At 37.6% G+C, this 25,372-nt stretch overlaps 2 protein-coding genes across 8 annotated transcripts; both read left to right on the top strand.

The window, feature by feature from the left end:
• Positions 1 to 604: 604 nt before the first annotated feature.
• LOC103705128 (cytochrome P450 family protein) lies at positions 605 to 6,379 on the top strand. Of its 3 annotated transcripts, none has more exons than XM_088718646.2 (3): positions 605 to 793; positions 4,580 to 4,870; positions 5,171 to 6,379. In XM_088718646.2, the coding sequence occupies exon 3, from the start codon at positions 5,261 to 5,263 to the stop codon at positions 6,227 to 6,229; it is 969 nt and encodes a 322-aa protein (XP_088574772.1). In that variant the 5' UTR covers positions 605 to 793; positions 4,580 to 4,870; positions 5,171 to 5,260; the 3' UTR covers positions 6,230 to 6,379. The 3 variants fall into 3 exon arrangements, with proteins under 3 accessions (XP_088574772.1, XP_088574773.1, XP_008786969.2); XM_088718647.2 differs by lacking the exon at positions 4,580 to 4,870 and adding an exon at positions 2,181 to 2,501; XM_008788747.5 differs by lacking the exon at positions 4,580 to 4,870.
• A 3,225-nt stretch (positions 6,380 to 9,604) lies between these two features.
• Positions 9,605 to 24,445, top strand: LOC103705129 (uncharacterized). Of its 5 annotated transcripts, XR_015976482.1 has the most exons (12): positions 9,774 to 9,904; positions 9,976 to 10,104; positions 10,186 to 10,225; positions 10,594 to 10,679; positions 10,914 to 11,049; positions 22,007 to 22,082; positions 22,178 to 22,378; positions 22,460 to 22,669; positions 22,760 to 23,195; positions 23,283 to 23,328; positions 23,466 to 23,545; positions 24,082 to 24,445. XR_015976482.1 is itself a non-coding variant. In XM_008788750.5 (8 exons), exons 1-7 carry the CDS (start codon positions 9,862 to 9,864, stop codon positions 23,150 to 23,152), a joined length of 1,092 nt encoding a protein of 363 aa, XP_008786972.1. In that variant the 5' UTR covers positions 9,605 to 9,861; the 3' UTR covers positions 23,153 to 23,195; positions 23,283 to 23,464. The 5 variants fall into 5 exon arrangements, 3 of the variants coding, with proteins under 3 accessions (XP_008786972.1, XP_088574771.1, XP_088574770.1); XR_603745.6 differs by lacking the exons at positions 10,594 to 10,679; positions 10,914 to 11,049 and having other exon boundaries at positions 9,657 to 9,904; XM_008788750.5 differs by lacking the exons at positions 10,594 to 10,679; positions 10,914 to 11,049; positions 23,466 to 23,545; positions 24,082 to 24,445 and having other exon boundaries at positions 9,605 to 9,904; positions 23,283 to 23,464.
• The last annotated feature ends 927 nt before the right edge of the window (positions 24,446 to 25,372 follow it).

The following is a 25,372-nucleotide window of genomic DNA, read 5'->3' as shown; positions in this document are numbered from 1 at the left end:
TCTATCAATAATAATTAATTAGTTACTCATGTTACTATCTAGTCAACCTTGCGGATCATATTTAACTATATTCAGCTTGCAAGTTATCTGTGTCTCCTCAAATGTAACCCAACTGGGTTTTTTTCAAGAGGGATCTCAAGCACCACATCATGTTACCCTATCCCTTAGTAAATGATTTATGTTCCACTTTTAGTTTTGGGTCAAAATGTTTTCTTCAAAATATTTTAATCGGAGCCATTGCCGCTGCTTTTGCATAAATATAAAGCTGGATAGGCGTGACAATTGGGCCAAGCTGAACATAGTACAATTGAGTCAAATATATGATAGATTGAAATCTATCAACTTAAATCCGATCTATTTATTAAATAAATTAAAAATTTAAATTTAAATTTAATTATTTTATTAAATAGGTAATTTAGCTCACGGTAGGTTGAAATAAATTAAATGCGTTAAAGGGTTAAGGATTGCCGCCTGATCATGGGTCAGGCTTCTGGTTTTCTTTGTTTACTTTGGGAGCCGGTCCTCTTGCTGCGGGGCCTGCGAACTGGGCCTTCTGGGCCGCGTGGCCTGTGGACCACAAACGCGCGCCTGATTAAAAACCTGACCGTCGGATCCAGCAGACGCGGACGGTGCGGAAGAGGGCGAATGGCCATCTCGGACGCCTGGTGTCTCTCCGGGGTAGTTTTCGGCGTTCTTCTATCCTCTATCCGAGGAGCTGCCAGGTTTCGTCCGCACTTCTCCACGCCAGGATTTCATTGAGAGAGAAGAGCGAATTCGTGTGCGTAGGATTCAGGTAATCTTTGGATTTTTCTTTTTTATCCCCTCATCCAATCTCGTGTCAAGTATTTGCCGAACGAAGTTGTCGATGATGTCTTCTCTGCTCAATTCGGTCAATCGAATTCCAGTTTTTTTTTTTTTTTTTTTGTGCCAATCTTTGTTATTCTTGGATTTATCGGTTGTTAAATATGTATAGAAGGCGGTTTCGGATTTCGACTTTATCTTTGGAAGGAAAGAGGCATTTTTTGCGTCAGTTACTGTGAGCAGCTCAAGATAATAAATTTTGGTATCTGTTGGTTTTTAGCTCTCGAGCGTAATCCTGGTGCAATTTAAACACAAAACGCGACTTCGAGGAGAGGTTGCATATGGAGAATTTTTTTTGATGAAGAATCATGCAAAGGAACTAGTTTTATCGGTAATCGATTTAGAAAGGTGTAAGATGTGGTTCAAGAAGATGAGTTGGAAATATTTGACGGATACATCGATTGTATCTTAACAAATTTTGATAATATCGCAAATGTAAAAAACTTGCATCTATGGTGAATAATTCTTGACATGCTAGTTGAGTGAGTGAGTTAACCCTATAAATCTAGGAGGCTAATAGGAATCATCTTGAAGCTGATGCGTTGTTTCTTCTACTCATTGGTAATAAAATGTTTAGCTTCGACTCGTTGGTAATAAATTGTTCAGCCTGATTTTTGATTTGATGGTTTTAATCTTTTCATTTCAATACCACAATATGATAATATAAGTCCAAGGTTTCTCAGAAATGTTTGGAAGGTACAGTCTTCAATCTCTGTAAATGGGAATTCTGGCAGAACTAACATCCTTGCAAAGTTAAAATTGTGGTTTTCACATTGTCGATATTGCCTTTCTTTTCAACCATATGGAGCACAAGAATTTTCGGAATTTTCACCTCAGCAATTATTTATGTGCTTGGAAAGGTTTTCATACTATTCTGTATCACCCAGATAAATGCATACCAACATGAGGAGCCTTGCATATGTCAGACTGACACTACAAATTAGCGTGCCTGTAAATTCAACATCTTTGTTACTTTCTCTTTCCTTGCATGAGCCAAAGCACATGACAAGATGGAAAGATATATGCCTCCTCCCATCAATAAATAAGATTACATTCACATCCCAGCAGACAATTGTTGTATAATTTGACCAACCATCAAAACATATGTGGTAAAATAAATATGTAGTAATAACAAATGTTTCAAAATGTGTTTTTTCATCAATTATGTTGGCTATGTTGTACTCACTGTTGGTCCCTTGAGTTTCTGTTGTGTTTTGGGTAAAATAATAAACTTTTTCCATATTCTTAAGAGTAAGGAAGCTACTATGCTGATACAAAAGGTACAAAAGCAGTAATAACACTTTGCTGTCTTCTTTTAGGTTCTTTTTTGATGTCCACATGGATTATCATTGAAATAATCCATATATAGCTAATGATCAGGAGTTACCAGCGGGGCAGAGAAATTTTTCTGACACTGAAATCTTTGGATAATTCAGTTCCAGAAAGAATCGTGATGTCAGGAGTTTCCTTTCAGAAGAAATTTGGCATCCATTTTTTTTGGAATGTTTCGCTTTGGAAGCTTCTTTTATTACATCAGTTTTTTCTTTCCCTTTACTACCCCCTCACCATCAGCTGTATGTAGGGTTTATCCAAGGAGCTTATGGCAGGCATCCACATAGGTCCTCATGGAAGAGATTGAGGTCACACACTGTTCACTCAAACAAATTTAGGTCTCATCCTTGCTATCCTAGATTGTATTTCAGGATTAATAGCTAGCGAGAAGTTTGCTTTGTATGTTTGAGGACTTGCATTTTCTGCTAAAATGTGAAAATTTTATAATTTTGAGATTCTATAGTAGTTCTTTTGAAGATAGGAAAATGGAGGTCACAGCCCAAACCTTCTTAGGTTATTATTCTTGAAGGGCAAGATTACAAGCTATACACACACATTCATGCATGCATGTACGTTTATGTGTGTTTATATGTGAGAGAGCAAGAGGTAGATCACAAGCTAGAGAAAAGACAAATCTCTTCCTAATTATTAGCAAACTGATTTTTTTTATAGTTGAAACATATTTAGGAGAAGGTGATGGTGTACGAAACCTTTTTTGTCTTGCAAAGTTTCATACTCTTCACCTATTCCCCTTCCATCACATTATTGTCATTCTCCTCCTATCTCCTTCTCTAGCGCCTCTTTTCAACCTTTTACACCATCTAGCATTCATTGTTTCCCACATATGACCCTCCTCTTCATCCTTTGTCCATCATCACTATTTTCGTCCTCTATCCTTTTTCTTTTGGTCATGCCCCTTCTCCTTGGCCTCCTTGCCCACCTTTCCGGTGCCCTCCTGTGCGGCATTCTCTATCCCCACCTTCACCTACCTCCTTCTATCACCTTTACCAACGTGGAGATGGTAGGGAAATAGGAAAGTGGAGGCTTAAAGTGGTCTTACTTAGGAGGGAGGATCGTCGTTGCAAGCGGGGTTGGAGGGTGGTAAATGAATTCGAAGGTCATATAGAAAGAGGAAGTTAGCATTAGACTATTAGAGTTAGCATGAGAAGGTAGAAAGAAGCAAGGTAAAAGCTGTGGTTTTTGGTGGGTAGGGGTAGGACAGTTGCTAGAGTGGATATGAAAGGAGGCAACAATGGTAATATGCGGTTTAGCTATGAGGAAAAGAGGTAGGAGAGTTTACTCGTCTGGAGTGTAGGTGGGATGGTTGAGCACAATTTAATAGACTTTTCCAAAGTAGACCAACTTGGTTCATCCATACACATCTATATGTGTGGTATATGCATCCAAATACATGTGCAGACATGTATAGTAGAATTGAAACTTTAATCCTACCAATGCAAAATCAATAATGAGCATCATAGATTGAGAATCCATGTTCCTAGTCAGGTTCTACAACATCAAAAATACCTAGAGACAAAAAAATAGTTAGTTTTTGATATCATTTGTCCATGCATCAAGGGGTCACAAAATGGGCAATACCAATAAAGCTAATGTTTTGAAATATATTTTGGCCATTTAATCTGAGAACAAATATCATTAATCATGATTTACATCTTTTACAACATACATAAACCAAAATTCAACTGGTTTGGATGTTTCTAGACCATTGGCTGCAAGGCTTTGTATGCAATTGAAATTGCCTGTTTTCTGGTTGCATGATTCATGACTGGCTCTCTTATGCACTTAGTCTTTGGTGTTTGGACATTTTAGATATTATGGGTCATGTTTAATGATGTGGATGTTCAATTCAGATGTTCAGTTATTAATAAAGCATGATAGGATGGAAGCTTCAATTATATGGTAGTGTATTCTGTGGAAATATTGAATAATTTTAGAATGCTAAAATACTTGCTTATCTCACTGAATTGAACTAGAGTTATTGTGGACATAATGACCATGAAACATAACAAGGAATTAGGTAAAACATAATTTGATGAAAACAAACAGCACCAAATTTGTTTAGTATGATTTGAAGATGAAAACCTGAACCACTGAAATTTTTGATAAATTTCCAAGCCAACATTGCAAATATACAACACTGAAAATAGACCAGCACAAGATCTGTTATTATATTAACTAGATCGATAATTATATTTTCTATTCATCAAGAAAGTCTATTGATGAAACAGAAACAACTGGTGTGATCAATCTTTACTGAACTACACATCAGCAAAGTTATCAAAGATGCATGCATTTGAGAATCTAAGATGGCGTGAAGTAACAACAGTGATAGATCATAAGTCAGTTTCTTTGTACGGTTTTGCAGGCATTTGTTTCTGCAAATTGCTAAAGTTGTGAACAGGAAGCCATGGAGCTGGTTGGCTTTGGGTAGTGGTGTCATTACCTTATTGATTGATAACAGAGCTCTGAGGGTTTTCTTTATATCGTGGCAGCATGGCCTTGTGAGAATATGAGCGATGCATTTAAAAATATTAATTTTTTTAATGAACATATATATGCCCGCAATTTGGCCTTGGCCCTTAATAACATTTACCAGATAACAGAAAGGGCTTGTTGGTTCACAGACCTGGCCAAATGGGTGGCTCCTCTAAATTTGGTATGTGTCCACTGCATTGATCAAATAGCATGTTTGCATGCTTTTTCGTTTTTCCCAAACGTGCTGTCTTCGTGTTTTAAAGAATACTAGTCAGTTTGTACCAATAAAAAAAAAAGGAATATTTAGTAAGTTAAAGAACCTTTGCAGACACCCTATAATTAGACTTTGCAGGATTCATGAGAAGTGAATAGTGGACTGATTTAAGACTGCATAGACATATTCTGACATTCCCACTTTGGCTTATCTTCCTTTTTTGCTTGACATCAAAATAACAAACACAACTGTACTCATGCTTGACAGGATGTTGAATCTCCATCTCGAATTTGCCACTGGACGAGGAACATAGAACCTGCTCGCTTCTTGTGGAATCTATAAAACATTAACAAGACAATGGCCTCTTTAAGTTGGTCGGTTCCAGTTATAAAGCAGCAGGTGATTCTCAGAAGCCAGCTTCATAATCCAGGATCATGGAGAGTTCCCACACTGCTTCACAGGTCTGCCTTCCCCCAGACTCGTCTTAAGAATCTGCCTTTGCTTTGCAGCAAATTGTTTCCATGGGAAGCTTCTCCTCCATATGCTTCCACAGCTGGTGATAGCATCATCAAAGGTAACAATATCATCGAACCCATTGATGCAGAAGATGCACCAGAATTTCCAATTCTTCAAAGTGAAGAAGATGTCATAGAGATGAAAAATCAGCCATCTTTGCTGCAACAGACTCTTAAATGGCCAATGTGGCTTTTGGGTCCTTCGGTTCTTCTAGTCACTGGCATGGTGCCCACCTTATGGTTGCCTCTGTCTTCTGTGTTCGTCGGTCCCAACATCGCTGGCCTTCTATCGCTTGTGGGACTTGACTGTGTTTTCAACCTGGGTGCAACCTTGTTTCTACTCATGGCTGACGCTTGTGGACGCCCCAAGGGAATGGCTGTTGCACAGAAAAGCCAAGTTCCTTTTACTTATCAGCTGTGGAACTTGGGGGCGAGTCTCTTAGGCTTTGTTCTTCCTTTGCTGATGCTATTTGCCTCGCTCAAAGGCTCTCTCCAGCCACAACTTCCATTCATCTCATTCCTTGTGTTACTTGGGCCCTACCTTCTACTTCTATCCATCCAGATGCTGGCTGAGATGTTGACATGGCACTGGAAATCACCTGTGTGGTTGGTGACCCCAATAGTGTACGAGGCTTACAGGGTGCTGCAACTGATGAGGGGACTGAAATTGGCTGGCGAGGTTGGTGCACCGGCATGGATGGTGGAGAGCATCCGAGGATTGGTATCATGGTGGGTGTTGATCCTTGGAATTCAGCTCATGAGGGTTGCTTGGTCTGCAGGGCTTGCCTCTCAAGCTCACCAACAACCTTAAATAAAGATAAAATCCTAGAGGATACAGGAGTGATTTAAGTTGCTTGTGAGTAAAAAAAAATAATCATTGAAGTTTGTAAACAAAATGTCAGGTCATAAAACAATTTAATGAGGAAATCATAAAGCATTACTGGATACAATTTCACTTGCATTTTCTTTGCAGAGGACCAAATGCTTTGAGATTGGGTATGGCTGTTATCTTGTCTGTTTTCTGCTGTACCCATGGTTTGCCTGAATCACTTTCTATGTTAAATCATTTCTCTTAGGACCTAATGAGATTTTTGGAAAATCCTTCCAAATTTATTGCAGGCTGGTGAAATTTCAATTGTTCATTTATCTGAACTTTCTAGTGGTAACAACACTAAATGACAATGGAATCAATGTTGGTAGTGATGCCTGCTTTGATGTATAGGCAAGCATCAGACAACCCCACAATAGGTGCTTGTAAGACTCCCCTTGTATTTGACAATTACCGCTTAATTGTCAATAGCCAAGTAGTTCCTTATAGTGACTGAACAACAAACCTATGTTTATAATTATATTTGATGGTAATGATGATATCATGCATAGTTGCAAGGTTCATATAAGTGGTTAATCACAAATGGAGAATGACATCGTATGTCATCATAAAAAAATGAGAAGTACCGTGATCTCAGAGTGATTTATATAATTTCACGATGAATCCATGCACAAAATGATGTGGTTTTTGGTCTGAAGTTTTTCAAGGTTAGCACTTAACAGTTATGGTAAAGAAAAGTTTACATGTTCCTCTCCTATACCACCAGAGCTTGGTTATCTTCTTCAGGTTGAGGCAAATGGTGGTTGTTTGTCTTCCGTCCCTAAGCCTTCTTTTCTTTTCTTTTTATGCTCTCCTTCCTCATATGTACCCAAAAAAGGCAAAAAAAGGAAGCTTGCATGCTCACAAAACAAGCAAAAGAACAGCCAGTCATTGAAGTTTATTGAGGTTTCAAGGTAGAGTGGGAAACATAAATCAGGCTCAACAATGACCATATTTTGGGCAGAAAAAAAAATCAACCTGGCCTTCTCATACAACGAATTTCTGGAATTGTAAATCCAATTTGATCCGTTCAAAGCTAAGCTTTGCAACAAACTATTTGCTGCTCAATCTAAATGCAAACTGAATAACAATGTATTGAATCTTGAACAATGAAGGGCATGATATAATTTGAGCTACCCAATTGAAGATTTTGAAGCCTAAGCTAGGTTAGTTTGCTGAGGAGGTTTCAATATCAGGGTTGAGTATTCACCGATAAGGTTGGTTGATTAACCTCTTCAACCTATCATGCTCAGATAACACCTCTGGCTAGAGGTAGGAGAATACATGCCTTCAAAGGAAGTTAAAAAAAAAGGAGGGAAAGAAGGATAACTTGTGTTTGGCGAGTCTTAAGAAAAGTGTTAGTTTTCAGAACAAAGGAAAGAAGACTCTGGTAGCAAATTTTTGAACAATATGGTAGATATGAACTGTGAATCTATCCACGGGCAAATCCCTTAATAGAGGGGTGTCAACCAACTGAAACGAGGCTCGTTTGCCTTTTATTGCAAATTTTGTTAACAGGCATATGCACCATCAAAGCTCCTTCGTACAAGAACAGGAAGAATAGTATCTAAAAGGATGACAAAAATAGGAAGGCTAATTATTGTGCATTGCCTTAGCATAATGCATTAGATCTTTGGATATAGGTGCCAGTTGAAATAAAGCCAAGATTATATGGTTCATGAAGATGTTATTATTTGTGTAGTTACTCGCTCTATCATCTAACGTGCTAAGTGCACGAAAAAGTGCTGTGGAGAGGGATGTGGGATTCTAAACAATTTCAAGTTAGGGGATGAATATGCCAATTGGCTTAGTTGATGAAGTCACCACATGTTGATATCAATGGCTTCAGTTTGAATCTTATCCTTATTCAATTTCTACTATATTTCTATCATATCTACGTCAGAAAAATTTCAAGCTAGGAAGACAAATAAAATAATGCATTCTCAAGTTTTATCTTACCAAAAATTATTATTTCATATTTGGAAAAAGTATAATTATTTGATGTTGGATAACATGTTGGTAACCTTCAAATGCCCAACTCAAATATGTCTCATGTGTATGTCCTTTTTATAGTTATCGTTAGCTGACAAAATTTTTTTATTTATTTATTTTGAAAGATCAGGTAGGGTGGGATGGGGTTTGGGCTATCAATAATATATTGTAATAATAAAGTTTTAAATAAATTAGGCGAGAAAAGTTACAGCTTATCAAACTGGTAAAATTTCTGATAATTGATTCAACAACGTATGGTAAGATTTCTTCTTCACATGGGAGGTTGGGAGCATTTGGGGAGGGTTACCTCCGTTATGCAGCTCGTTGCCTAATTCAATACTATAATTAAGCCTTGGTTTCCAAAGTCTCAACTATTCCAGTAGCAAGAGTCAGCTACTTCATATGCGGAATGTGAATCGACTTATTTCTGGAGCAAATGGTCATAGACATCCTTAATGCCACAATTACTTGAATGGTGGACAAGGCATCCTTTGTTGGGGTGAGGGGGATGGAAGCTGCATCAAAGGGTTCGAGAGCTCCATAGAAAAGCTTTGCCGACCTACCTTGGTTACATTCACCAAGACTCAATTCCTGCTCTCCATTCTTTGACAGCTAAGCAGCCTCTCTATAAGGACCCGTACGGGCGTATGTTCAGTCTCACATCGGTTATGCATTAGAAAAATCTTAAAAACTTATATAGAATCAAGAAATTTAAATAATACCTTTCGACTTTTTTTGGGAAAAATCCTGAGCTGCGATAAATGATATCAAAGCAACTCTAGTCCATAGCTTATGTGAACGTAGAACGAGTTTAATGGAGCTGGCCATGAGTTGATCGTGATGTTTGTGATTAGATTTGAATGGATTTGTATTTTTAATTTGGCAAAGATGTTCCAACTTAAATAGAAAAAATATATGAAGATCTATATAGATGTGTATGTTATGTACTAAATAGATCTTAGATACTTGAATAAAATAAAAAAATCTAAATAATACGTTCTACTGGTCCTTCGCTACATCCCCTCCTTCCATTCTTAGCCGACCCCTACTTTGTTTGTGAAGGGAATCAGCTCACCTCCTTGTTGCGGCTATTCTTTCTTGAGATTTTAGTTTATTTCGTCTACCAAGGAAAACGAAGAAAATAATATTATATGAGCTTCAAATCCAGATCATTAGCAACGATTCCTGTTAATTTTACTGACTCAAGGAGTTATAATGGTGTAGACGAGGCTCAGATCCGGTCACCTGTAATAATACAAAAAACTTTTTATCTCCTTTTTAAATACGTATAAAAAATTTATATACGACTCACGTAGAAAAAAAGGAATTCAGAAGGTTGAAAAAAAAGAAAGAAAAAGCAAATAAAGATAGAAATTCCTGGGGCGGTGATGAGACCGCCAAGAGGGAAACAAGAAGAGGGCTCCTCCACCCACCGGGCTTGGCCCTTCATCTTTTCGACCATACTAGAAAACCCTGCGACCGCATCCCCTCTCACGTTTCTTTTCCACTCTTATCCGTTTCTTCGTCGCTAGGGTTTGCTTTTGTCGCTTCGGCTTGCGGAAAACGTAGGGCCTTCTCCGGCCATGGACGCCCAGAGAGCTCTGCTCGATGAACTCATGGGGGCAGGTATTTCCTCGCGATCGACCCACTGGCCTCGATTCTTTGATCAATTTATCTATTCTTTCTGGTGTTCGCAGCTCGAAATCTCACGGAGGAGGAGAAGAAAGGGTACAGGGAGATCCACTGGGACGATAAGGAGGTGTGTGGTCCGTTCATGGTTCGATTCTGCCCTCACGATCTGTTTGTGAACACGAAAAGCGATCTTGGTGAGCTTTTGATCGATTCCTTCTCTGGTTTCTTGTTCAATTTCTCTTGCGAGTTCTGATTGCCTGGGTTTTTTTTATCAGGACCTTGCCCTAAAATCCATGATCTGAAGCTCAAAGAGAGGTAGATACCAACATCACCAACTTCTTTGAATTAAAATTTGTGGAACAACGTTTTTCAGTGTTAAACTGTGCCCCCTTTTTATGATTAACATACCTATTTATGATTTGGTATTTTTCGAATACTGGGACCTTATTATGCAACTCTTTAATTGGTTTTGTGAAATTTCTTTTTTGTTATTCAATGCTTGGATTTGTCCTTTTCTGCTCTTGTAAGTTGATATTTTCCTGATTTGGGCTTAGCCTGGCAACTTACGGAATGAATTCTTGATTGTACGGGCAAGGTTGATGACTGGCACCTGCTTTTGCTATTAGTTAGTTTATGCCCAGAAGAACTCTTTTGAATCTTGCTGCTTTACATGTGTCATGTAGGAGGGAACTTTAATATGAGTTACTGGCGTGCTATGCTAAATATGACATTTGGAGTTCTCTGGCTATTGCATTGTTTTTCATTTGAGGTAACCGATCTAAATCTTTCCGATCAGGTCCTTGCATGGAACGTGTAGGGGAATTGTATTCCCCATTTTGGGTTTTATGTATGTTTCTCCATCTGTCCATCAGTGATTCCATGACTTTTGATTCAACATCATCAATCAATGTTTGGCTCTTTCAGGATGAAATTCACTGAGTGCCAAATTTATGAAAGATGAGCCTTTAAATTGACATATTTGGAAGTTTAATATAATTTGCAGGTTCTGTGGGCATTCTGAGCAGCAACAGCCTTGTGAGCAGATGGAATGGGCGGAGGTTACGTGTAGTTTTAAATAGATATGTTTGTGAAATCATGTTAAGAGAGTGGGAAGAATTGCTTGTTCAATACATTTACAGGCATATCTTCTTGTCCTTCTATCATGCGATGGTCATCATTTTTTTTATAATAAATTATTTTTCATTATTTCTTTATTTTTTTTCTCAGCACAAATCTTTTCCACTTTTCGAGACATAAATATGTTAAACAAATTGTACTGTATAAAAATGATCTATTCCTAGAAAGTTAATTTTCATCAATGATTTCTATGCATTTCTATAAGAAATAGAAATCACTTGTGCAAGTGAAAGGGAAGATGAACTAGCTTGAAGCCATAGTTGTACAAAGAGTATTTTCACGCATCCAGCAAGCGACTATCAATGGTTTGCAACACAACATCCAAAGGTGTAAATTTATTTCAGTAAATTGTAATCCATGAGAAATGCCTTTTTGCTTTAAGCACAATCCATCAAAAAAGAAGTGGCAACTTTCATAAATATGCCAAAATGGTGTTCACATTGATTTGGAGATGCAAAACTTTCCAGCGTCTAAGGCAGCCTATAAAGGAAACACAGCATGACTTATCATAGTGAATGAAAGGGTGTTCCATGGTGATGGCATGTTAGAACAACACCTTTTCACACTTAGGGGTAGACAACTTGCTTGCATATCAGACGTAATTGGTGCAGGAGAAGAAGAAAGCTTTTGGTGTAATACATATTTCTTGAAAGGTGGAAAAATAGAAGTATTCTTATAGCAATTATAGTAATGACGAGGATGATCAATATAGCTTTCCATACAAGATTAATGCTCGTGGATAGAAATAAATGGATAGAAGGGAAGAAAGAAGAAATGTGAAACATAAACTGATTAAAGAGAGCTGTAACATCTTAATGGTTTAAATCTATTAAAGTTTAAGTTGACAAGGGAGTGTCATTATTACTGTATGTGTTGCTCATAGATCTTGTGGAAATAATTAAAGGTAGTGGTTGGATGAAATGGAAATATTGTTAAATGGATTCCTATAGGAAGAGAGAGAGTGTTTCTTGGAAGACTAGATGGCTATTTAGAAGAAGATAACAAGGGATGTGAGAGATCACATGAAGGGATGGATTTTGAAACTAGAATGGGATGGAGATTTGACTCCCTTTTTTTGTGCTGTATATGACTTAATAATGAGAAATGCTTATGTTTAATGAATTGTGAATTTCTAGGTTGCTCCAATAATAGTTTGGATTCTTTACAAACTGACTACTTTCTTCTTATTGGAATGGAACAGACAAAACATATTGGATTTAAATTTACTCATTGGGAGCATATGAGTGATATGCCTACCCAACATAGATTAGCCTCCATGGACATGCATAAGAAGGGAGAAAGGAGTAAAAAAGCATAATAGGGTGCATAGTTGTCAAGCCCCGGCGACGGACTAGCCTGTCACTTAGATGGTTGCCTAGGTGCTTACGATAGGCAATGGGCTTTGTACAAATTACTTATTTATTCTATGATTTAACATCAACATTTGTGTAATCAAAGATTTGTGAGTCAATAATTTAACATTTTAAAGTAACTTAGGCCATGTGTGACAAATGTAACCAATTAGAAACATTTTTGAGATATGTTTTAATTTGTCAAACTTATACTAAATTGCTAAGTAAATGTAATAGAAGTAATAGTACATATCATTGCTGCCTTATTCATATGTAGTAGGGATTGCTGAGTCTCCTTGGTTTTATTGTTGAAGGTTGAAGAATGTTGAGGGTTGTAAATGAAAACCTGTTTTGTTTACTTCTTTAACACTTAATTTGAGTTTTTTTTAATTTTTTAAATACAATGGTTTTTCTTAGGGTTCAGCTCGAATTATCTAGTTCTCTTGTTAGCTTATCTATCATCTTTTTTATGTCCTATATTACACATTTATATATATACATAGTTACATGTTTACATGTAATGCTTTTAAATATATGTGTGTATTTATGTGTATTTGTATGTATTTATGTACATTGGTGCAGCTATGGCTTGCCTAGGTAGTCTATGCCTTGTATATTGCCCAGGTGCACAGGGAACAGCTCCTAACAATAATGGCATGCTGAAGTATATATTGGAATAGCTGCCATTATTTCAAAGACAATGCATCATATGTGCGCAACCAATGTTATTGGAGTACCCTAAGTTTGTTTTTTAATGATATATTGGATACTTGACACTTGGGACCTTTGGTGACAGCCCTTAAAATTCATGTCGCACCATAAAATCATAATGTCATGATCATTATAGGTCTACTTTTGGCTCTTCTATGTGATATTATCAAGTTTGACGTAATAATGGCTAATGTTTAACAGTTATTTTGTAAGAGAAATAGATCTAACTCATTATCTATTACATATGCTTCGTTGTGTGTGCATATGGAGGCAAGATCTAATCCCGTCCCCTTGTCTAATTTTTAAAGGTTACTGTGTCTAATTCATCTATACTAGGATGCTTCGTGTTGTGTCATTTGTCCTAGAAAGATTGATTATTACAAGATGAAAGTAGCATAGAAGAAGCTAGAAAGGTGTTAAAAGATGCTAGCACTAGAAAACTAAATGGTTTGAAATTTAAATGATCATTATAAAAGTCATACATATAAGGAATTGAAAAATGCAACTTTTAATGACAATAAGATGATTGAGATATAAGGAAAGAATATGAAAATAGTGAGAAAGTTGCAGCATTGATCTGGTTCAAAGATTTAATCCCAGGACTGACCGCTGTACCAGTCTGTCTTGGGTTGGCATGGTACCGAGATGCTACCATATTGACTTTTGGGATGGTGAAGGGTCCTAGCATTGTACCTTGAACACTCATTTTTTTCAATTTTCTGAACTTTTGCTGTCTTAAATGAACTTTTAATGAAATTTAAATGTTTCAAAGTTCTTAGTGGTTTTGAGTCAATGATGGGGTGTGTGCTGTAGGTACCAGTACAATAGAAATTACCAACAAATATAAGTGAAACATCATTTATCACCTATCAAGGAGGTCAACAGGAGTGAGATGGAAAGGAACACACATGAGCTTGATGTTCGACAGAAAGGAAAGGGGCTCAAAGCTTATGTATAATATGATGATGAGTTTGACTGAAATAATAAAATTTTGTCAAAAATAATATAATTTATAAAAAAATAAATTATATAACAAAAAATATTGTGTTGTAGGTTAATTCACAACCTACAGCATATCTGAATTTTATGCCAAATGGGAAAAAAACTGAAACGGTATTCCGTACTTTTCTTAATTTTTGGTCAAATTAATGGCGCAAAAAAAGGGGTGAAGAACCTTATTGAGTGTGCAAGGTCTCCAATGTTGAGGAGGCTAGATTTCAACAAGGGTAAGCCAGATATGGGCCAAACCTTTGCCCTTTACTTTCTTTCTCACTCTTCCTCTCTCTATCTCTCTGTCTCTCTCTATTTGTGTGTGTGAGCCTAAGGTCCTTTTCTGAATGAAGATGGGAAAAGAGAGTAGCAGGAGGGCATGGCTCTCTTTCTCTCAAAACAAAGGGACCTGGATTCGGCTATTATTGCTGAACCAACTTTGGTACTAGATTGTCCTGTTGATTTTGGGCCGAGCCGGTGGGATTTCTTGATTTATACATGAATTGAAGTTCCACATCCATCTCATATACTGTTATTTTAATGGAACATTATGATGGCAAGATGCGTTAGAATTGGACTACATGTAAGGAAATGAGACCATTGTTATATGAAGAAGTTATTTTGAAAGTTTCTTGATGTAGACAATTCAAGTACGTAGAGGTAAAGAAAGATCCATGAGGTGACCGGAACTATAGACAAGAAAAGCAGATGGCTTTATCAAGAATATGTGTTATGTAAAGATTGAGGACTAGATGGCATCATGGAAGGTGCAAGTGCACAAGATGAGTGGGTAGGAGATGAAGAATATACTATAGATGTCTATGACAAAACCAAGAAGTATCTCAGGAAATTTATACTAAGAAATGGCTAAGAGTTGTGTTTGCTGAGAAGCTAAGTGGTAAAAACCCATTAAGGTGTTATTGGCACATGCAATGATAATTATGGAGGCTTTCCTAGCAAGACCTGAAATTAGGTTAGAGGAGAAGGAAATAGGAGAGTTATCTAAAGAAACATGGATGGAGTTGTGAGGAATAACTAAAGAATTTGGGAAAGCTTGTGATGGTAGCAAATTTAGTTTTTGATAGAAATGGTTGGTGAAGGACTCATGAAGTGTAACCCCCCCTCAAATAGGGTAAGGCCTATGAAGCACGGACACAAAAAAATAGAATGTGATTTGACTAGGACATGATAAGAGATAATTAGATATAATATTTACATATACGTAAAGCACTTAGAAAGCATAATGGGTTATCGAATAACATATGCCATACTCAACATAATAACATAAACACCATAAACTCTAACTTCAACTCTCTAACTTGCTTGTTAAAAGGTGAACATTCACCAAATAAGAAAAAAAAAAGAGTCCTTGCTCATTTCTGGAAGTAGCTAGAAATTATTTCAGCATATTCCAGAAGTATTGAGAGTCCTTTTTTCTAATTTTAGTTAATAGGATACTTATAATAAGTATTCAATACTTCATCGTAGCTGCAGCCAACAGTTATTGGTATTTACACTTATCATATATGAATGTAACATGCACTTTGCGTTATCTGTGCATACGAGGGTAAGGCCTAGTGATTGTGGTTACAAGCAATCTTACCTTCTTGCCAAGTACTGGATCTTTAAGTTGAATCACATTGGTGGGATACCATGTAAGGTGGGTTATATGCCACTAATACAAAGCAAGACGGTGAGTTGAAATATCAATCCAAAGTATCCTAGCTCTGTTTGGTGTTGGTGGAACTAAGGCATCACTGCATCAAGAGTTTGTTACTTCGAGAGCGGTAAATGCGCGATATATCATTAGGCCTGTTAACGAGCCGAGCCAAGCCCGAGCTTGGGGAGGCTCGGGCTCGGCTCGTTTTACAGAAGTTGGGCTCGGGCTCGGGCTCGGGCTCGGGCTCGTTACCGAGCTTTGTATTGGGCTCGAGCTCGGGCTCACTTAGCAAAGCAAAAGCTTGGGCTTGGGCTCGTAAAGCTCATATTAATGACGAGCCCAAGTTCGAGCCCGAGCCCGAGCCGAGCTCGGGCCCGAGCTTCTTTCACATCCTACCATAGCTAGGCTACTGAGGTGGGTGGGAAGGCGGCTCGGGCTCGAGCTTCTTTTACATCCTACCATAGCTAGGCTACCGATATAAGAGGGAAGGAAACGTTACATCCTACCATAGCTAGGCTGAGTCCTGCATGATTTCGCCATCTTAAGACGTGGTACATGGAAGTGGACCTACAGTGGCGACGGAGATACGGCATCGCACGTAGGCCTGTAGATGGTGATGATTACAATTTCATCTGGGAAAAAGGGTGGTTCATTCAAACTAAAAATATCTATATTAGGATTTTTTATAAAATATCATTGACCACGTGTCGTGACCCAATAGGAGGATAGTGTAGTGCAACAGCTGTGACGCTGTTAAAGGGGGTGACGTCTTTTAAATGGGGGGTTTGAGTTTCCCACGAATATCGAAGCACTGGCGAGTAAATGTGGCAGATCTTTTGCTTGAGGGGGAGAGGTGGGGAGCGCTCGAGTTTCCCACGAATATCGAAGCACCAATCCTGTACGGTAACTGACTTTTTAAAAGCGGACAAGTGCGGGTGCGGAGAGGGAAGAGGAAAAAAAAAAACTGACTCGGCCTGCTTCGTGCAGCGTGCTTGAAGTGACGAGCCCAAACGGGCTCGCGAGCTGCTCGGGCTCGAGCTCGAATTTAAACGAGCTTCATCTTAGGCTCGAGCTCGGGCTCGTTTGACTAACGAGCCGAGCTCGAGCCGAGCTTTTACCGAGCCGAGCCCGAGCAGCTCGGCTCGTTAACAGGCCTATATATCATTAGTTATGTTAAGAGCTAAGGTGTTTTTGATATAGCCAGTATGGACTTGGAATTCACTAGGATGTGTCATGAAAATAACTATTGGTAGGCCTCATGCACCCAAATCAACATGTCGATTTTTAAAACTCATGTGGAAGCTAGCAAGTGGCACATGTGGGTTCTCATTTAGATTCCTCATGTAATGAGACATATGATGATGATCAAGGTCCCCAATCAATCATTGATTTGGACCGGGATCTAATTTGCGTCATGTGAAATACCCTCAATGCAATGATTTTGGAAGAAGCAAAATGAATTTGTTTCTTATGACTAGAATGCAACATATATTGATTTGATGAGATGATATACCAAAAAGTATTTTGGTGTCACATTGGGATCCAAGAATCATGTTGTGGACCACATGGTTCGTCATTTCTCATGAGCAATAAAATATTACAAAAGTTTGTAGGAGTGGTCACGAGGAGGTTCACATTGAGAGTGGCCAGTATGAGTATGAGGGCATTATTGGTAGAGGAGGGAGTTACTTGTCGCAATTGGTGAATCATGAGTGTTTGAATAAGTTTGCAAGTGTAAACTAAGGAAAGCAAAGTAATATTTATCAAATACCAGCAATATTTATTGGAACGTGATGGAGCATTTGATAGTTAGATATTTAGTTTCCTTGTTGTACTTGGTATCCAAAAAAAGGGCACCCCAATGCATAAGGTTTTCATTGCGGGTCTGGAATGGTTCAGATGTACGCAGCCTTATCCCCACACGTGAAGAAATTATTTCCATCTATCGAACCCGTGATCTTCAAGTCGCAATAGTGCAACCTTACCACTGCACCAAGGTTCACCCTCTTGTTGTACTTGGTGTCCACAACTAGGCAAATCGTTATTTGGACCCTAATAGGGCATCTAACGTTATGTGATAGGAGGATGTAAGGATGCTTAAAGAGTCCATAGTACGCGTCGATCTCAACAAGTAAAAGCTAACCAATTTATTTGTCAGAGAATATCAAATTTTAAAGTCTATGATGATAAGAATTTTGTGTTGGAGTTTGAAAATGTTGCCCATATCTTGATTGTGTTTCTTATTTGCATAGTCTATCGGTTGATCATTATATGGTTCCTTATGATTCCCACAATATGAAACAAGAACTATCATGTAAGTTTGATTAATATGAAACATCTTATCATTTGGAGGATTGGATTAGACGTGTAGCTTGATTAAACTTTTATTTCACATTAGAGATAGGAAGCTTTAGCTAGACCTCCGTATTTTACTCATGGAAAGTAAGGAAAGTGTGCCATTTGAGTGGAAACAGAAAATTTTAAAAGGACAGTGGAATAAAGTAAGGCATCTAGAATTTTGATTGGGCAAGGTGAAAGCTTAAGAGGTATAAAAATGTGAGAAGAATAATGTCAAAAAAAGCAAATGGCTGTTAGGTTTGGACTGTATTGTAATATTTGGTATGGTCACACATTCTAAATGCCAAGTATGCACATACATCAGTGAGTGTACAATATCATACCACGGAATTTGCCCCACATGTCATGCAAGAATATAGGAAGACGTAACATTCATGGTTATGTTGCTGTGGAGTCAATTGAAACCCAACATGTATGCCTCCCATTTTAAGTCGCGAATTAAAAGATTGAAACGTGCACTTCACATTAACTTCTTATCCTTTGTGCTATAAAACCTCACTGGTTAAATTTAAAGCATTTTTGGATAATCTCACCTCATAGTCAAAAGTCCAGCATTTGGGAACAATCCATCTAGAGTTAATGATCTGGAATTCAGGAAAAAATGCAAAAGGAAAATGTAAGAAGTTCGAATAATTTCAGGTAAATAAAAATATTGAAGCAACTAGAAGCAAAGAATGTAAAATTGTTGAAATTTTTCATTCACGTGAAAAGCAAGAATGAAGGGAGGAGAGGGAAAAAAGTAATAGCATAATAGCACCGGAAGCAACAATATAGGATAATTTTTGGGTAAGAATATAGCATCATTATGATTTTGTAAATCACAAAGGATTATTAAACTAGTTATCTATAATTTGTGAATAAATAGTAAAATTTGTGAAATTTTAAATCATTATTGATTAATTTGTTTGTGGAGAGTTATTTGGTCAAGAAGAAAATCAAGGTAATTGAGAAGTTCTGAATAATTCGGATAATGTGTTTACTATGTGTCCCTCAAGGACTGAGATGGAGTGAGACTCCTAAGCTATTTAAACAATGGAAAGAAGCATTAAACATCAAGCGTTTGCTATTTCAAAAACCTATCAGTGACATGCATAAATGTACATTCTACACACATTTATTTCCATACATGCATTTATGTGTGGATGTGGGCTTTATATCGACATGTATTGAGATGTGCGTAGTCGAATTTGGTTCTTGTGAACACATTGGTTAGAAGGCAATATGTACCTTGAAACAAAAGCATAAACTAAAAAAATTTGGAATCTTGGATAATAACTTTTATATTTAAAAAGAAGAATGTAGTCATGATTAAAGTGATATGGTTGCACGCAAAAGTTGAAGGCATGGAATGTGCGAACAACAACAATATGAAGCAAAAAAGCACAATTAAGAACAAATAGTGGCAATATTTCATATAGTATTATTTGATGATTAATTGTAAGTGAGACACTGATTATTGAATAACTTTTTGATGGTTTGACTGTATGGAGATGATCTATCAGATAATATTGTTCAACATAGAAAATCTATAATTAGGCAAATCTTTTAATCTTTGTCTGCAAGGTAATCTGTAATATCTTTTATGAAATGAACCTCTAACAACCGGCTCTTCATTTAAGGAAATGATCTTGTGAACTACCTTAGGTTTTAGGACCTGTAAATTCTTCATGCGATCTAAGCAAATTATTCTGCAGTTCAAGCATAAAAGAAAATTCATTAGAAACATAAAAGGCATTAAATTGTCTCAAGGTTTACTGTTATATCTTGTGGAGCAGGAAGATTGTCTGAAGGAACAAGAAAAACAAGTAATTGATTTCAAAACATTCATGGTAGGTATGATAGAGATGCCATAGAAAATACGTTTAGGAAGGGAACAGTTTTGAAGTGAATAAGGAGCAACTACAGTAAAGTTATGAAATCGTGTCATTAATGGATGTGGAAACAAATATCATAATAGTGAAAGAGTTTGTGTACTCCATTCTTGTAAAACTTTGAACATCAATTCACTCACGTTATTAGAGTCTTTAACTCTTTTGTAGTGCTTTCCTTTAAGCACTTTTCAAGAAAAAAAGAAAAAAAAATCGTGGATCACACCTTGGATAGAGAGGATTGACTTTATTGTAACAGAACAAAAATCTATACCATGAGATCCTCCTATTCAATGGCAGGCATCTTGCTTATATGAGATTGCAGAAGACCTGGAATATGAATTTTTCTTTGGTTTTTTTCTTGAATGCTGCCCTATACATATGCTTGGATGAAATGATCTAAAGCAGTAGTTTATTTGGACTTTCTTTATCTGATCAAAGATACAGAATTTCATTTGCTTGAAGCATTGTACAAGTTTTTGGAAAACCACCATAAGATGCTGAGAGATTTTCTTTTAAAAGATACCTTGTCTGCTATTTATAAATAAACAATTTACCATCTTAGTCATGGTCATACCTACTTTGCTGCTTTACTTGAGTGATACTCCTCTCTGCTACCTTGAGAATATCCTGATTATTGAGGGATATGTTAAAACCTGGTAATCCTATTTGCCATCTTTAATATCTTCTTAATTTTGGTTAATACCACAAAACCTGGCAGGACCTAACTTTTGAACTTGAGTAACCTCGAGAACTGCTTCGAAATAAAATGCTACAATCTCTTTGGTGCCTGTATTCTTGAGAGCACATTCCGGTTTCTGAGGAGTGTTCTGAAAGATATAGTGATTCTGGATTTCATCTCGCCTGAGATTTTAAGTTTCTCTAACATATTTGAATAACACATTGCTTGTAACAAAAGCTAGAGTTTAATCTTCAAAATTCTCTTTAATAGCTATGGTTTCATTTTTCATTCCAACTCTGGCTCGCTATTTTTATATGATGAGAAAAAGGAACTCTTAAGCTGCTATTTCAAAATTCTATTTTAATCTATTTTTTGTTAGAATTTTTACTAAATAGCAATTTTTCATATAATCTTCACTTTGTCCTCCTGCAATAGTTATTCTGCTATATTTCCTCTAGCAGACAGGTCAAGGCAACTTCTAGTGCGATCTTGATTGAAAACAAGACCACAAATCCAGTTGTTAATTCCCTCAAAACTCAACTAAATTAGCTTTATTTAATTGTCTTTATATTCTTTTTCTTTATTGCCAGTGAAATTGTGATTATTGTGTTTTCTTTTTGGGGTTGAAAGCATGCTAGCCCAACTTTTAGCACAATCTGTTTTCAGCTTTGTCAAAACAAGAAATTAGTTCTGCACTATGACTGAATTGAGCCACTACGGTGTTGACTATTGAACTGAGGATGCAGGCCCAAGTATCCATTGTACCTGCAAAATAGTGGGGGTTTGCTCTATCTCACTATTTTATAAGAGATCTGATTAAAACTTGTAGTAAGTTCTCTGACTAGATCAGGTCCAGGTTGATGTAACCTATTTGCACCTCTAGTCCGTCCTACATACCCAAAGCCAATTACCTTATATATCTGAGTTCCTCTTGAAGACCTCTGCAAAATTGATATTTCTTGGGGCTTACTGTTTTCTCTGTTTTTTCCTCTCTGAATAGGTCAGATGGATAGTCATTAGGCCAGGCCTACAAAGACATTTGACCTCATATGCTTGCATTTAGTCTTGAGAGTTGAGACAGTTCAATCTTGGTTGCTAACCATGTCATATTATTAGAAATATATGTATCAAAGGATAAGTTTCAAAACAGAAAGAAAGGTAACCTCAGAAAATTTCAGATGCTTGTTTACTTACTCTACTTCCCAATGATTGTCCTTTTGGCTAACGTTCATCGGTGTTATTAATAATATGTTTTTTTTTCAGTTTACTCTGCCATAATTGCATTGTAATGGGAGGATATACTTTTTTTTTCTTTTTCCCCCTTTTTTCTGAATGCAGTTTTGAGAAGTCTCCTAGACATGATTCTTATGTCCCCAAGTTTGAAGCAGAGCTTGCACAGTTTTGTGAGAAACTGGTGAGCCTACCACAGCCAGTCAGTCGTATTTTAGTTGCACTGGTTCATTCGGTGTAGGTTAAGGTCTTGTATGGTATTACATGTTTATATCGCAGGTGATGGACTTGGACAGAAAAGTTAAGCGTGGTCGAGAACGGCTAGCACAGGAGGTGGAAGTACCACCTCCTACTCCAATCCCGGCTGAGAAATCCGAGCAGCTCTCGGTGCTAGAAGAGAAAATAAAAAAACTATTAGAGCAAGTTGAGACTTTGGGTGAATCTGGCAAGGTTGATGAAGCTGAGGCACTCATGAGAAAGGTGCATTACAAGGATTCCCGCCTTGTATTAATTACAGTTAAGCTCACAATTCACAGTGAAAATCATAGAGCTCTTTTACAGGTGGATATGCTGAACAATGAGAAGACAGCCTTGACCCAATCATCAAATGACAAAGTGATGATGCTTCCACAAGAGAAGAAGATGGCACTTTGTGAGATTTGTGGCTCGTTTCTGGTAGCGAATGATGCTGCTGAGAGGACCCAGTCTCATGTAACTGGAAAGCAGCATGTTGGTTATGGGATGGTGAGAGATTTTCTCAATGAGTTCAAGGTAAAGTATTTGACAGTATGACCTTGAGGTCAAAATTTAGTCATCTTGTTTTAGTGGACTGAATGGTTTGGGGCATGTTTTGCTCTGCAGATTGTGAAGGAAGAGACAAGGGAAGCAGGGAGACTGGCAAGGGAGAAGGAAGCAGAAGAACGGAGAAAACAGAGGGAAGAGTATGAGAAAAGGGCTAGAGGGAATGATAGAGAGAGGTATGCAGAGCGGGATCGAGACCGTGATAGATATCGAGAACAGAGCTCTGAAAGAGAGAGAGCTCATGAGCGTAGTGGAAGAGGGAGCAGAGATGGTGGGAGAGGATCAGATTGGAGGCATGACCATTACAGAAGTGGAAGGGAGTGGGAAAGGGAGAGGTATCGGGATAGAAATGGGGTTATGCCACGGGATAGGACTCGTGGAAGGAGCAGATCCCGTTCTCCTGTCCGGCATGGATATAGGAGGTCATCGAGAAGCCCAGTTCGGCCATATTAACTAGTAGTTTGGATAATTTATTTCAAGTTCTGAGACTGAAGAGGTAGACTATTTTGTCTCTTTCTTAGATGCACTTCATGTGCTTACATTAAATACCATCATTGTTAAGACTTTGTTGATATTTTAACAGCTCTGTTGACATCATACCATCTTCCTATTAAAGGGAAACAGTTGAGGTAGGTATAATTATCCTTCCAGCCTTTTCTTGCAAACTAATGTTTCGAGTGGTGCTGTGCTGCTATGATTCTTCTTTGTATATATGTTTGTACTTGAGGATTATATTGGGTGTCAGCATTTTCTTGTCTTTATTAAGATGACAGATCCAAATCCAAATCATAACATGAATGATGGGGCTTCTATTGAAGGTGATGATTGTTAATCCACATATAGAAGGTAATACATGATCTCCATTTTTTTTTCAAAAAAGAAATGATTTACCGCCATAGCAAGATTACTTTTATTGATATTTGGGTATTTATCTTTTTTTTATTATTATTTCTAGCTAGGATGTTGCCATCTCATTCTTATCCCCAACTGGCCATGCCCTGGGAAATAGATATTGCAATTATTCATGAAAAATAGTATAGGATGCCGGTTTAATTATTGTTAATTTTTCTTGAAAAAGAAATTCTTTATCACTTTTGTCATATATTTGTCATCTTTATTAACATTTTTGAATCTGCTCGCAACTGTGAAATTTTCAGATTTTAAGATAAATACACAAAATTCATAATCATCACCTCAAGAATTAACTGTTCGCCCCGGTGGCAATATTGCTACCTACCTTGCTTTCCCCCCCTCTGTTTCCCTTAGTCACTTGAACAGGGTTTGGCTGCTGGCTGTGAGCATGCCAGCGAAATTATGTCAGGATGATGGGCTCTGACACCAAAAGGTGTGGATTTATTACCATAGCCTGTGCTTATGAACAGGGAACCTGCACCAAGATACGGATTCACTTAGTTTTGGAAAGGAGCGTCCAAGGTAGTCATCCAAAAATACTAAAAGATGGGAGCAATTTGACATCATCCAAGTTCCCAAATACTGAAGTTTCTATCTCTTTGTAGTAAACGCGGACTAAGGATCGGTAGTTGATATTTTGTTGCCAACCTTGATGATGAAAAAAAATTGTATGGTAAAATCAGAGGTGGCAGCGGTGGCATACAGATGTCCAGCCAGCATAGCTATTGTATGTGTGGGCAGTTTGTTGATTAATGAATTGCTGCTCCTTCAGTCTCAGCTGGCTGCTTTAACTGTGATCGTTAATAATTGCTGAAAGACTAATCGTCATTTGATTATACAATTGTCTTTGTGGATGTGCTCCTTTCCCCTTTTTTTTTTTTGTGTGTCCTGGTTATATTTTTCAGTTGCTGTTGCTGCCTCTCTAGCCTCATTTCATAGATTTGGTATTTCAAGCCACCACTAGGTTGGACTGGCAGTGGGCGAATATAAAATCTGAGAAAGGTTTTGGAAGTATGATACAAGATGTGGGAAAGCCCTGCCGATGAAAGTTACATTATTCTGGGCTTATCGTAAATTGGTAAGTTTTTTTTTCTCTGGTAAATGAAGTTTTTCGTCTTTTAAATGCCCCAAAAGGCAACAGGAAAAAGTTGTGAGAAGCTCTAGGAAGCAGAAGATGTGACGCCTAGTTTTGGTGGTTCCAGCAGGTCTAGCCATCACTGCCAACATTAACCTGGTTTTGCAGGGTTGAGGATTTGCAGTTAAGTACATGTCGAGTGCGTAAAGAGGCATCCTGAAGTTGAAATTATGATGGTATGGCCTCCGATTTTGGAAACTTCCATATGCGACAGACATGGCATTGTTGGTGCTCCTGCTGCAGTTCAATCCTGGTAAAGAAAGCGAGGAGTTCAAGCAGTAGGCTCTTTAAGCATTGTTGTGAATTGTTGTGAATTCTCTTTCCAAGCACTGCAGTCGCGGTAATTTGGAAATCTTGAAGGTCCATGACAAATTTAAACATACAATCAAACCCATAACCTCCATTGAAAGGAGGTAATGCGATCAGGAGAGTTTCAAAGGGAAAAAAAAAGGTGCGGAGAGAATCTGGAAAGACATGAAGGCTAAAATCATAGATCAATAGCCAACATCAACCTGCGGTTTCCATCAGCAGCCCTCAAACAATTCATAGTGTTGGCCTTAGAAGTCATCCCTTTAAACCACACAAAATATACATGATGCTGGTTCCAAGGTACGTTATATTAAAAA

The sequence above is a fragment of the Phoenix dactylifera genome, chromosome 3, assembly GCF_051530095.1.
Source record: "Phoenix dactylifera cultivar Ajwa chromosome 3, Ajwa_hap1_PhDact_Kaust_v1.1, whole genome shotgun sequence".
NCBI classification, from domain to species: Eukaryota; Viridiplantae; Streptophyta; class Magnoliopsida; order Arecales; family Arecaceae; genus Phoenix; species Phoenix dactylifera.
The sequence above is the reverse complement of the archived record's forward strand: the minus strand, read 5'-3'. Positions and strand labels throughout refer to the sequence as shown.